Below are 12,970 nucleotides of genomic sequence, written 5' to 3'. Positions count from 1 at the left end.
TTGGCCTGCAGTCTCCATCCTTCTTCATCTCTGAAAATGGAAAATATAACTAATACCACAACACTTGTAGGCAGAACTGGTGTAATTCTAAAGCTGTGTCCTGGGCGTACTCTCCAGTGCTCTAAGAAATGAAAGCAAATGCTTAAATGAGCCAAATATGGGAATTAAGAAAACTTTCATATTCATTGAAATTGTGCCAGTTAGTGAGGTTCACTGTGACTGATCTCAAAAATCGGAAATGTATTGTAACTTTTCTTTTCTCTTCTCCTTTTGTCTCTTTGCTTCAATGAAACAAAACTCTAAACAGTTGTGTTTTTTTTTAAACATTAAATTATATAGAGAAGACTCTTTACTCACATAAAAGAAATAAAACAAAGTTCTGGTTTAATATTGAAATGAAAATTTAAAAAAATCAACCCTATTGAAGTTGTTGAAGCACTTGTATCTTCATTGTGTTGCCGGATTTATATTTGCTAAAAATCCCTTGAGTTAAGGCCATTTTATGAGTGATTCTGGTAGTCTACAACTGTAGTTTTCCACAAAAAGTGCAGTTTTTCTTTGTTGTTTTTCTAAGGAAAAGAAGGAGAAAAATCAGAAAACAAGAAAGCAACTCTATTTTATTTTTTTTAAATTCCTTTAGTAATGTGTAATAAAACAGATAGTTATCAGAAAGTATGGCTGAGTGGGAGTATATGAGGCCAGGCTCTGAAACACGTGAATGCCTCCAAAGCATACATAAGCTGTCGTACACTATTCACACCTGTGTCTTTTGCCTCATCCCTAAGGCGAGGACACCAGTCTGCTGTCTGAGCATGGTGTGGGGAAGGAAAGTGAGGTAGGGATTACTTTGTGCATGGAATTATGAAGGGTTTGGTACATGAAACATAGTCATTTCAGGTATTTATTGAGGAGTCAGAGTCCACTTACCAGAATTAATGTATGAGATGAATTAGCCTGGTTAGAGATTCCCAAAATCATTAACTGTTTTTTTAACAATATGGTATTTATAAAGGTATGTCCCATTTGTGTTATACCACTGCCGCTGCTATGATTTGCATGTAACCAAATACCAAAGCTGCAGGCATTAAAAATAGAATTCCTCAAATTAAATTCTGTTGCGTTTACACATTGCTGACCAATGTCGAGATATTAGAAAAATGAAATCACATTTAAAAATGCAGGCTGGGAAATCTGAAGACATATCTTCAAGTTTTCTTTGTAATCCAAATGAAAATGAAGAGATTGTCAAGACACAGGGAGCCTCATTTATTAATTGCAGATGCTACTCTCCCTCTACTCCCTTAGCAATAAACTGGCATTTTGAAGAATTCCTTCATCCAGCAGGCAAAACCAGCTGTAAGTCACTAATAGGTGGCTGCATTTAACAAAGCTTGCTTAAGCTCAAGGGAAGAGATGGCCTAATATTACCATAGTTTTAATTACTATTTGATGATCTGGATAATCTTTTATCAAAGCTCTGTTCTTGATTAATTTATAATTTTCCATTGGCTTTAACAAGAATAAATTCTGTCCTGTTGGTGCTTTTGTTCAGATTGTTTTCATAGAAGCTGAGATCAAATTAAACATTTTCCTCAGAAAAAAATTCACACATCACAACCAACAAAAATCTGCACTTTAGAGCTAATCAGTTTCCAAGTCCTGTGATTAGTAAAATACCAAAAAAACTTTTCTATTTCCCTGAGATTTAAACTCACCTTTGAGAAGAGAGTCAGTAGGTGTTAAATTGCATTAAGAGCAGCTAAGGCAGGACAAAATTTTGGATGAATAAGTGAGTTTGAGAAACTATATAAGTGCCCATCTCCAAATATACCAGAAGTGCAGAAGAAATATGAAAAACTTTCTCCCTATTGTTCTTCTGTTACAAGAAAGATTCACTTGCTTTCATCATGAACTGGGATTTCTGGGTTCTTACCCAGTCTCAGCTAAAAGCCTGAGCTAAAACTGCTGTGAAACCAATAAATGATGTTATTTAATATCGTATTAATATCACTAGGAAGCAAAATTAGCTGCCTAAAAGTACATTTTTCTTAACAGATGTTCGTACAGTAGCAAAGGCACAAAGCTGAACTTCTTGTTTTAAGAAGGTTTAAATACAAAGTGACAATTACAAAAATTACTTCTTAATTTGAAAGTCCTCTGGACTACTCTGGTAATTATCAACAATCAAAAGTGGATGATGATTCTGACAAAGTGTGCCTGATTATCTGCTTCCCTTGAGTAGGCACCTAAGTGAGCCAATTGACTCTGGCGCTACTTAGACTCTCTCTGATGTTAACTGAGTTATAAGTGTTCCCAGCATCTTGCAGAATTCAGTCTGAGCATTTCACTTAAGAATGAACTGATATTTTTTTTTTCTAATGTGCATGTCACTACTATGATATGTTGTGGTTTTCAACACTTCAGCTGCCCTGTCACTTGTCGTCCCAGACCTTTACAGCAGCCAGTGATCAGGCAAGTGATTCTGAAAAGCCACAGCTACAATAAACTACTGGGGTGGTTTTTTCCTCTGTGTTGTTGCCATGAATTTCAAGAATGAAGGCATCTGTGAGTTGCTAGGGAGCAGCTGTAATCTTATTTATACATTATATGGAGCAGAGAGTAAGACATATAAAATACTCAGACAGATTTCTTTGAACATAGAGAATGCTTCTTGGGAAGGAGCATTTTTCAATGTGTTTCACAATGAATTGCTTCTGATTCAAAGAAAAAATATGTCTTGTGAGAAATAAAAACTCTCTGGTGTGTTTTAGAAATAGGAAGGATTAATATAATTTAGGAAATAGGATATGCTAGTAAGAAGATAGAGTTTCCTTACTCTGTGCAGATTGTATAGTTGTTTGTGACTACTAAAGATTGGAGTTAAAGGAGAATATCTACAGTAATAAAAAGCTAGCAGTAATAATAATTCACATGAATTGGAGTGGTTATTTCTGTTTTTCAACTAAGATCTCATTATATGCTTGGATGTCTGTTCTATATGTTTTCTGCTTTTCTCTCATAAGTGCGATCATGACATGTAACTTCATGGCCTTGATTAAAAAAAAATAAATTAGTAAGTATGTAGGTGTTAGTAGTTGATATTTTGTTTGCTAAACAATGTTATTAAAACTAAAACTATGATTCTGTAAAACACTGATTATTGTTAATAAAACTTTAATTTCATAGGTAGCTTTTACTTTTGTTTTAAATTTTAACATTACCCAAAATTTCTGTAAGAAATGAACCTTTTATTTTCCCCCTAAGCTAGCTGTTTCCTTTCTCTTCAAGATGAAATGCTAAATTTTTTTGGGGGTAAGTCTGTATTTTTTTTTTTTGGTAGGCAGAGGGAGAACAAAGAGCAATAAATGAGCTCAGAGCTGACCAACATCCTGGGCCAAGTTGAAGTAGATATATAAATTGGAAAAAACTCTTAACTTATCGCATTAGCTATTTTTTTATTATTATTTTATATGCTGATATGGTTAATTAGACAAGGATTTTACTTCAGTCAAGAGTTGTAAGGTAACTCTCTTTTGTCTAAATGTGGATCAGATAGAAATATTCTGTATATGGAAATGCCTGTTCCTTTCAGGAACTATAGAGGTGACTTTGGTGCTTGCTCAGCCTTAGGTTTAGAAATCTGAAAGGTATGTAAACCCCCAGCTGTTAGCAAAGAAGAAGCATCCTTCTTCAATTCTTTCTGCTTTTAGCAGAGAATTACACATTGCAGAGAGACAGCTTTGACAGTCAATGAACCAAACCTGGGTTTTATCCAGGACCTCCAGCCAGGAGTAAAAGGAGATGGAGCCAGAGACAGGTTGGAGACAAGGCTACAGCATGGGTCCAACATTCAACCAAGGGACTGCAGGAAAGATTTAACATACATCTGAGGGGTCTGTCTAAGTGATGGGCTACCTACTCCATAAGGTCACTGAAGGGGCAGGGCTGGAGACAGGCACAGTTTTCCCAGAGCCCAGGACTGGACTGCAGAGGAGCTGGTGGGCAGAGTACAGGCAGGGGTACAGGCAGAGGTTCCTGGAGAGGCAGATCATGGTCACTGAGGTCTGTTAGTGGAGTTCCTGGAGAGCCATGGTCACTGAGGTCTGTTAGTGGCACAGGGTGGTAAAAAGAGACTTTTCGGAAGGACCAGGGGGAACTGGCCATGGGAGGCCCTCTCTAGAAGTGGGGAGTGGGCAGGAAGGGAATAGTTTACAAAACCTTTATTTAAGTTTCACTGTTTTCAGAGGGATTTTTAAAATTTATTTATTAAGTTAATTACGTTAGTATATAAGCTTATAAAACCTAGCTCAAGGTTTCACAAGTACTTTCAGTATTTTGGTGTAGTTGTTTTCAGAAAAGATGGAGGAAGACTCACCACAAAGTTTTGGTTGATTTGGGCTTGGAAGTTCAGTAGTATCTCTGAGCAGTAGTTTTACCATCATGGTAGTCTCCAGCTGGTCTAGACTGGTGATAAAACATTTGGTGATAAAACATTGATTGTTGACAGAGGTATCCCATCAGCCTCACTGAGCTATGTGGTCTTGAAAGTAGTACTGAAATAATAAAAATATCCATACATTTACCTGGTACAGATAAGTATTACTGGAATTGTTGAGCTATTTTGTTTCTCTTTTCCAAAGCATATATCAAGGTAGGAAAAGTAACAGTGAGTTTTGGCTAACTTTTGGAGATCTTGGCTTGTATGGCTTCTACATCCATGAAAGTATTCGGTGATGGAAAGGAGATTGGCTTGTTCATGTCCCATGTTTGGGCTCTCAGCCAGGTTACAACTGCCTGAAGAAAAGGTTCCATTGTTTCTTAAACTGCGAGACTGACATTTTGAAAACAAACAAACAAACAACAGGCAAAGCAATTCTACTGTAGTTGAGAATAATTCTTTTCCTGAGTGTGATAGAGCATGAGTGCTATTTAAATAAATTTTCAATGCTAAAGCCAGCTCCAAGGCCTGCCACTTTATAGCAAGAGTCATGTAATGACATCTTTCATGCTCTCTCAATTTTTACAGAACTGTTTGACTTGCCCTTGTGAGCCTTACAGGAAGCAAGGAGAATGTCTCTTTGTGAAAGATTTATAAACATGTCCTTGAAGACTGAACAGAGGGGGGCACATTCTGCTGAGGTGCTGGCAGTTTTTCTAATCTTTGCCACATTCAACTATTGTTGTGTTTTTTCACTAAATGCGACTCTCCCCATCATGTTCTCTCCCCTAAAACCTTGCAGTTCATTATGTACAATTTTAATACAGTCTTTCCTGAATAAAGAAGTACATGGCTATTGACTTCAGAAAAAAAATAAAGTGTTTTTGTGTAATGACCTTACAGGTTTTACTTAGTCATGCAATGAGATTTTTATCTGCAAGAAGTGATAGGGTTTTACTGACAATTTGCAGAGCTTTTAGCAAAGCGTTAGTGATTAAAGTACTAAAAATTATTTTAAATGTAAAAGCCAACAGAAACTTGCATTCACTCCGTCAAAGCAATTTAATAAATTGTATTCAAATTAGCTCTTAACAAGCCATGGAGCCTGCCAAATTGCATTTTGAAAGATGAATGAGCACACCTTTGCCAATAAGACCCTTTATGGCTATTTGAGATGAGCTTTTGCTAATTGTGTTTGACTGCTAGATGGGAGGTTTGGAGAAAGAAAATTTTGTCCCAGTGTGCCAAATCCTGAATGTCTATCATTGCCCTGTGTAGTGTTGTGCTGAACTGCTGCAGTATTACGGCAAATTAAAGGGTAGTAGGCAACAAATAAGTTACGCACACACCTTTTAAATAATCAGTGAATATTTCTTAGACTGTTGCTTGGTAGTTGAGACAGGTCTTACACTCCAGGAAAATAGGAAGTGTGTGAAGTTCTGAGTAATTTCTTATGCCATTTGTTTAGAAGCTTGTGGTATAAATCTTCCATTGGCAGGAGAAGCAGGGGAGATTGGTTCTCCAAGCCCTGCCATGGGTTAAAGCAAAGAGGAGGAAAAGGAGAGTCACTGACTCAGCTTTATGTGGGATCTTGTGCAAATCTCAAAAGGGTTTTCTTTGGGTGGGGTTGTTCTGAATTTTATTTTTTTGAAATCATTGACAAATAGCAGCTTGTGAAGCTAGTCTCACAGTCAGGCCTTCTTGGTGGTAGGACCCACAGTGCCTGTCTCATTTGGTGGTGATGTGCTTGTTATGTGATTCAGGCTCTTGAACTTTTTGATAGCTGGTGCTGGAGAAGAAAAATGAACATGTTTATTTTTTTCCTACAAATCTGCCCACTGTACAAAACTTGGATAGTCTGCAGCTTTCAAACCATTAAAGCTTGGAGATATGGAAATAACTTTCCTATAGGAATGAGGTATGTGAAAAATTTGAGTGCTTTCAAATTGGGGTTTATAGGATAATATGTTCGCTGGAAGAGCGAATTAGATTCAGGGATGAAAGTGCAAACTTTCCATCTGGGTTCTTAATCCCTTACCAATATGGCTTAATGTAACTGTACTCTACATGGAGCACAGCACAGGAAGAACATAAAAGTGTTGGAGTGAGTCCAGAGGAGGCCAGGAAGATGATTAGAGAGGCCACAAAGATGATCATCTAAGAGATGATCTTAGATTCCATCAAAGATGATTAGATGAAACATCTCTCCTATGAGGAAATACTGAGAGAGTTAAGGTTGTTCAACCTGGAAATCTGCTCAACCTGGAGCAGATCTTATTGTGGCCTTCCAGTACCTAAAACAGGAGAGTTGGAGAGGGACTTTTTAAGAGGGCATGTAGTGACAAGACAAGGGGGAATGGCTTTAAAATGACGACTGGTAGGTTTAGACTGGGTCTTAGGAAGAAATTTTTTACTGTGAGGGTGGTGAGACAATGGCACAGGCTGCCCAGGGAAATTCTGGATACCTCATCCCTGGATGTGTTAAAGACCAGGTTCAATGGGGCTCTGAGCAACCTGGTCCTAGTGAAAGGTGTCCCTGTCCATGGCAGGGAGTTGAAACTAGGTGATCATTAAGGTCCCTTCCAACCCAGGTCATTCTGTAATTCTGTGATTAAGTCAAATAGACAATTCATACTGTCTTTCTAGTTGGTGGGGTCCAAAGTTATGGTTGTGTGGATGCAATATGTTATCATCTTAACTTCCTCTGAAGCTGTTAGATCACAGCCTGTTAGAAGCTGTATTTCACTAAGTTCTTAAAGATCAAAGAACCAGCACTACAGCACTTGCCCTTGTATAGCTGGTCAGTGCAGTCTCCAAGTCATCTCTATCATCTATCTGCTCCAAACCCGCATTACTTGAGCCCATATTTCACTGTGCCTCTACTGTGAATTTTTTTTTCTTGTGGCTCTCTTGATGTTTGTTTATAATGTTGAGTGAAAAAATTAATTACTATGAAATGACATTTTTACAATAAACTACTGCTTTCTCCAAATTTTAAGATGTTTCTGTCTAATTGAAGCTCTGAATGAAAAGAATTTATACTGAACTTTTCTTACTGCTTTCACTGTTGAGTGAAAGCCTATTTACAAAACCTTGTCACCATTCTTCTATATATTTAGTAAACTTTGGATGCAGGTGTACTTCAGGAAGTCACAAATGAAGTTCAAAGAATTTGGCATTACATTTCTCTTCAAAAACTAAGACTTGAACAGCTGGTGACACCCATAGCGTTGTTCCTTGTGTGACCAGGGTGAATATTTGCTGATGAAGGGAAAACCTGAGAATTTTATGAGATTTGATGGTCATTCCAATTTAGATGCTCTTCTGAAATTTACAGTCTTGATTCAAACCATCTGGATGTATAAAACTGATTTTTACTCTTGCCTTGCCTGTAGGACTGTAGGGCTCTTTGTCACTACAGTCAATTTAACTCCAAATGACACTGCTGACTGCAAATTTAATGTGTTTCAGAGAAAAATTAAAGACATTCTGTAGTGATCAGTTGTAGGATAAAATGTCTTTATTTCCAATTTTTTTTGTTTAATAGTTGGCTTATAGACCACTTCAACTATTAAGACCTGTCCTAAAACCCCCCCCAAACACAGCAAACAAAACAAAAACACCAAATCAAACCCCCAAAAGCCACAAACCCCCAAAAAAGAGATTGTGGGGTTTTACCTGTGATAAACTTTCTGTGTTGCTATTTTGAAAATCAAACATCTCAAAAGTATCCAAGCTATAATCTGAATTCATTAGAAACTTTCTTCTTTTATAGTAGTTTTCTGCTCCCCATGCACTGATTTTTTAAAATGATTGCTACTGTATGAGGAATTAAATCTTATTCCAGTTACTCAGTTACTGGTGGAAAGACTGTACTTCTGAAGGAAAAAAAAAACAACAAAACCCCAACATAAGTGTTGTAAAATTCATAAGTGATGAAAACCGATGACAGCTTACGGGACATGCCCGATAAAAATTTGCAGCTATAACTGTAGTTGTCAGAAAAGTTTTTGTGATACTTATCAGCTACAAGCACCAGAAGGGACATATTTTGGTGAGTTTCTTTAAGGTCTCCATAGCTTTAACCCAAGAAACCTGGCGGGGCTGGTAGACTCAGTCTGGTCGGCAGTTTTTTGGCTCCTTTACTGGATGGCAGCCAGTGCATTAGTGCTGGAACCGTTCCTGCTTGTGCCTGGAATTACTCCCCGGGAGACAGCACAGCCCCCACCAGGCAGCATTACGGAGAGGCAAAGTACTTGAGTAAACTCAGGCCATCTGTTGGCTGCATAAATTAGTTTTCTCCATTCGCCCATCTAGCCATAAGGTATCCACCCTTCTTTTTTTTCCTCCCCCAAATAATGTATTTTTTCTTTTTCCAGGTTTAGTACAATGGAGATTGGTAAATGCATTTTTTACTTCTTTTTTCTTCTTTAGTTCTTGTGGTTACATGCAATTCATTATAGTGGCTTTGTTTAACAAATCAAATTATCTCCTTCATATACATGTTCTGCTTTGGAAAACAGTTAATGGGTCCTCAGAGATAACCTTTATTCATGATAGAGGAGAAAAACATTTATAGTTCTGTGCCCTCCTTCCCACCCCCATCTTTTTTCCCTTTTAATTTTTTCCCCATTTCCCCTTTTGTTTTACTTTTCCCTTTGTTCCTCTTTTCTTATTTGCTCCTCTTCCTCTTTCCTCATGAATACTAACACTATCATATGAATAAATAGATAAGAGACTAAACTGATTACATTAGCATAACTTAAATGATTTGTTTCTATTGGTATTTGTTGTTCAGCATTCAAGGAAGAATTAAATTCAGCAGTAACTATTTTATTTCAAATTCAGTCATTTTAAAGGATTTCCATTTTACTGCTTTCTTAGCAATCCACGGGAATCAGATTCCTTGAACATTTAGCAGTTTGATAGTTTATCACTAAAGCCAGTCAGTTGTGAAGATTTATTAAATAATTTTTAGTGGCAGCTTCTACTTCTCAAACAAAAAGGTGAAGTATTTTTTTCACAAGGCCCATTCGGAATTTCCTAGCAGTAGTCTTCCTGAAGCTGTCTAGTAAGACAGAGGACATCTTGATGCCTCTTCTGTCAAGTCAATTGGTTTATTTTGAATATCTAGTGTCATTTTGATTAATTTCCATTTTTTCCTCTTGCAGATTTATAAGGATAACAAAGCTTTGTATGATGTAGAGGCAAACAACCCTCGTCAGCTAGTGGAAATTGCAGCCAGAGACATTGAAAAACTTCTAAGTAACAGGTCTAAAGCCTTGGTGGTGAGTACTAATGAGTTAAGTTTTCTATGTAGTATTTAAAAAAAAAATCTTTATTTACTATTGAAATGTGCTTTTTTACTGCCTATACTCTTAGAGGCAGTGTCAGTGTGATGTGTACAAGACATGACATGTAGAAAGATGGCTCCTGACTTCATGGTAAAAATGAACTCATTAGTTTGCTGGCATAGGGCAGATGCTTATATATTGACCGACAGATAGGAACCATGTCCAAGTCAGAAATCGAGTTATAAATAGATTGGAAAATATTCCTCTAAGTGACGCACATGAATGTTTATGACTTCAAGATCGCTGTACTCTATGGTCAGTAATGATATTGGGGAAACAAGAAATAGGGTTTTATTTTCTGTTTTGCTATTTTAACCTGTATTTCAATTATATTTTGGATCAGCACAGTTAATCCTGAACTGTTTTTGTGAGGGCCATGCTGCATTGCGACCTTACAATTTTTATGCTGTACATAAGAAGTAACTGTTTCTTTAAAATGCTTTTGCCAGCAGTCCCTTTCTCTGCTATCCTGTAAGACACTGGACATGGGTAATTGCTTTTTATGATTCCTAGTCACATCACTCTCACTCATATAAGACTTCAGAGTGCTTTTCAGAAGATACTGACCAAACATGAATGGGGGGATCTGGATGAAATAATAAACATGCTTGGTACAGAGTACAGATATTAGAAATAGGTTTAAAGGATGGAACAGCAGACTTTTTTCCTTGAGCAATTTCCTTGAGCAATTACATATCCACATAGGCTTGCAGATGAGTTTGGATGTGTCATTTAAAGTGAAAGAGAAAAGAAAGAGGGATTAATTCACCTAACCATAGACATCCACTCAGCTGGTCGTCTTAAGCTCCTTTTTTGTTCAGTGGAATAAAACAGGCACTTCTCAGTCAGGACTGACCTGACATATTCTGAGTAAGACTTTAAACGGGATGAACTATAGCCCAGAAGTACTTCTCTCTTTCTCAGTTGGAGAACCCTCAAATGTAAATGTAAGTGTGTAAAGCTGGGAGAGATGAATCCCACCCAAACAGTCCTTTTATCAGTACCACTCCATGCAACTGAAGAATCAGTGTGAGTGTGAAACTACTGCTGCTATCCTGAGAACTCACCTTTTTGTGGGCGATGAGATTTTGCGTAGTCCGTCATCTGTGCGCACAGGAGGTACCTGTTGTTCTGTCTTTGGTTCTTAGCAGGAGTTCACTCTTCCAGTTGCCATCTCATCCCTAACATGCAACGTACACCAGTGTTATCTGGGCCAAAGCTTCTCTAATTAATTCAAATAAGTGCAAAAGAGATACAATTTTTTTGCTTTTTTTCCTGTTTTACTTCAGTGGGCATGTGCTTATGTGGCAGTATGTGGACTTTCTATTATTATTGCAGAACATTATAAGTCATTTGCAGGCCTTTATGAATACACCAGTTTTTTCTCCATTTTCCCATCAACCCATATAAGTTTGAAGTTTTTAATTTATCACAGAAAAATCTTATATATTTTTCAAAACTCAAGATTAATGTAGGGATTTGTTTGTGGTGATTTGATCTTAAAATTTTCAGAAACTTAAAGAAGTATCTCATGCTTATGCAAAAAAAACTTCCCCAGGATAGTTTTCCTGTGAATGTGGAAGAAGGTTGCTACCTCATTTTAGGCAATCACTGTTCACTTTTTGGAAAGGGTAACATGATTCAATTCTCTGATGTAAAAGAGGATTAAATTAGGGGAAGGATGTTCCTTTGATCCAGTTGCTCCTAATGGCTCAGATATTTATACTGACTTTTCTATTTGTAGTTCTCTCAGAACTTTCAATAACTTCTGATTTTAAACCTTCCTGCATATTATTTTTTATACACAGGAGATCATGGCTAGGCTTCGTGAATGAAGATTTGGGAAGGGCTCTACCCACGTTTGTTGCAAGCGCGTTGGTGGCTAAAAAGGTCAATACGAGAAAGGCATGTCCAGTTGCAAAAGGCACAGCAGAAAGACTCCTTAGATGGTATATTCTGCAAGGCACGATTCTTTCTGCATTGTCTTTTCTCCTCAAGGGTGATCCTGCGTGCTTTCTCAAAAGCATCAGCAGCGTTATAGATGGTCTGTCTCCAGACCTCCCGATTACAGGCCAGAGTAGACCAGTTATGGTGATCAATATGGCCAAGGCTGAGATGTTGTTTCAGGGAGTCCTTGTATCTTTTCTTCGGGGCTCCTCTCTTGCGGCAGCCAGTGGCAAGTTCACCATAAAGCAGGATCTTAGGGAGGCGGTGGTCCTTCATCCTGGAGACGTGCCCTGCCCAACGCAGCTGCGTTCTCAGTAACATACACACAGGAGATACTCACTTATTATCTCCTGCGTCTGAATTATTGCTTTCTACTAAGAGAATTTCTTCACCTTTCATATGTATTTCGCTGAAATCAGGAGTGGTGTTGAATGGAACTGCTACTAATGACTGCACAGTGGGTTTTACCATTGGGGCTGATATGACTCAAAGTTTTAATTGAAACCTTAATCCTGAAAAGAGTATGATGCAAGAGCACCAGACATCCTCCAGTGATGCCGCGAGGAAAGTACCAGTGAATGACATCAACAGTGTCATTGTTCAGAGACAATCATACCCCAGGGGTGCCATGGTTTCCTTTAGGCATGGTGCACAAATAATCTTTGGGCAAGGTTATAATAAGCAAATATTAGTGATGACTTTTGTAATAGTAAGTAATTTTCCCTTGAGCTGTAAGAGTACTTTTAAATGAGAAATATCTCTTGAATTTCAAATTATTTGTGTGTTCATGCAACTTAGTGCTAGAAAACTCTCTATCTGTAACAGTAAAATTACCAGGTAAAATTATCAGGTTCTGTGCATTGCACACAAAAGACTTGAATACCACGAAAAACCTTTGTGATTTCATCTCTGGTTTATATGAGAAGAAATTATAACAAAAATCTGGACAAAGGCAACTTATCCCACAGTAAGGGAAAAAAGTCTATTTTTATTTTTCCATGTGTATGACTTTACGTTTGACATAAAAGCATAAAGCATAAAAGTGATGTTTGAAATAGGTACCTAGCTGAAGAAGGGAAAAAGGGGAAAGCCCTGATCTGAACTCAGAGGGCTTTCTTAGATCACTATTACTAGTAAATGTTAGCCATAAAAGAAAAAGTTAGGATGAAAAGAAAATGGAAGATTTTCTAGCAAAGTGCAGTGGAAGAAAGTAGTATGAGCAGTAAGGAGG

The 12,970-nt window shown here is 37.5% G+C and overlaps 1 protein-coding gene across 3 annotated transcripts in view; it reads left to right on the top strand.

Moving 5' to 3' along the window:
* The window catches only part of CACNA2D1 (calcium voltage-gated channel auxiliary subunit alpha2delta 1), a 383,935-nt gene that overhangs the window by 56,940 nt on the left and 314,025 nt on the right, over positions 1 to 12,970 (top strand). For all 3 annotated transcript variants that reach the window (XR_003533601.1, XM_027679464.1, XM_027679465.1), the window contains exon 3: positions 9,610 to 9,726. Coding sequence is in view for 2 of the 3 variants with exons in the window: in XM_027679464.1 (XP_027535265.1) it covers positions 9,610 to 9,726 (117 nt within the window). In the remaining variant the exon portion in view is untranslated. The remainder of the gene's footprint in view (positions 1 to 9,609; positions 9,727 to 12,970) is intronic.

Source organism: Neopelma chrysocephalum, unplaced genomic scaffold (genome assembly GCF_003984885.1).
Source record: "Neopelma chrysocephalum unplaced genomic scaffold, ASM398488v2 Primary Assembly neopelma1_45, whole genome shotgun sequence".
In the NCBI taxonomy this organism is placed as follows: Eukaryota; Metazoa; Chordata; class Aves; order Passeriformes; family Pipridae; genus Neopelma; species Neopelma chrysocephalum.
This window is presented reverse-complemented; position numbering and strand designations above follow the sequence as displayed.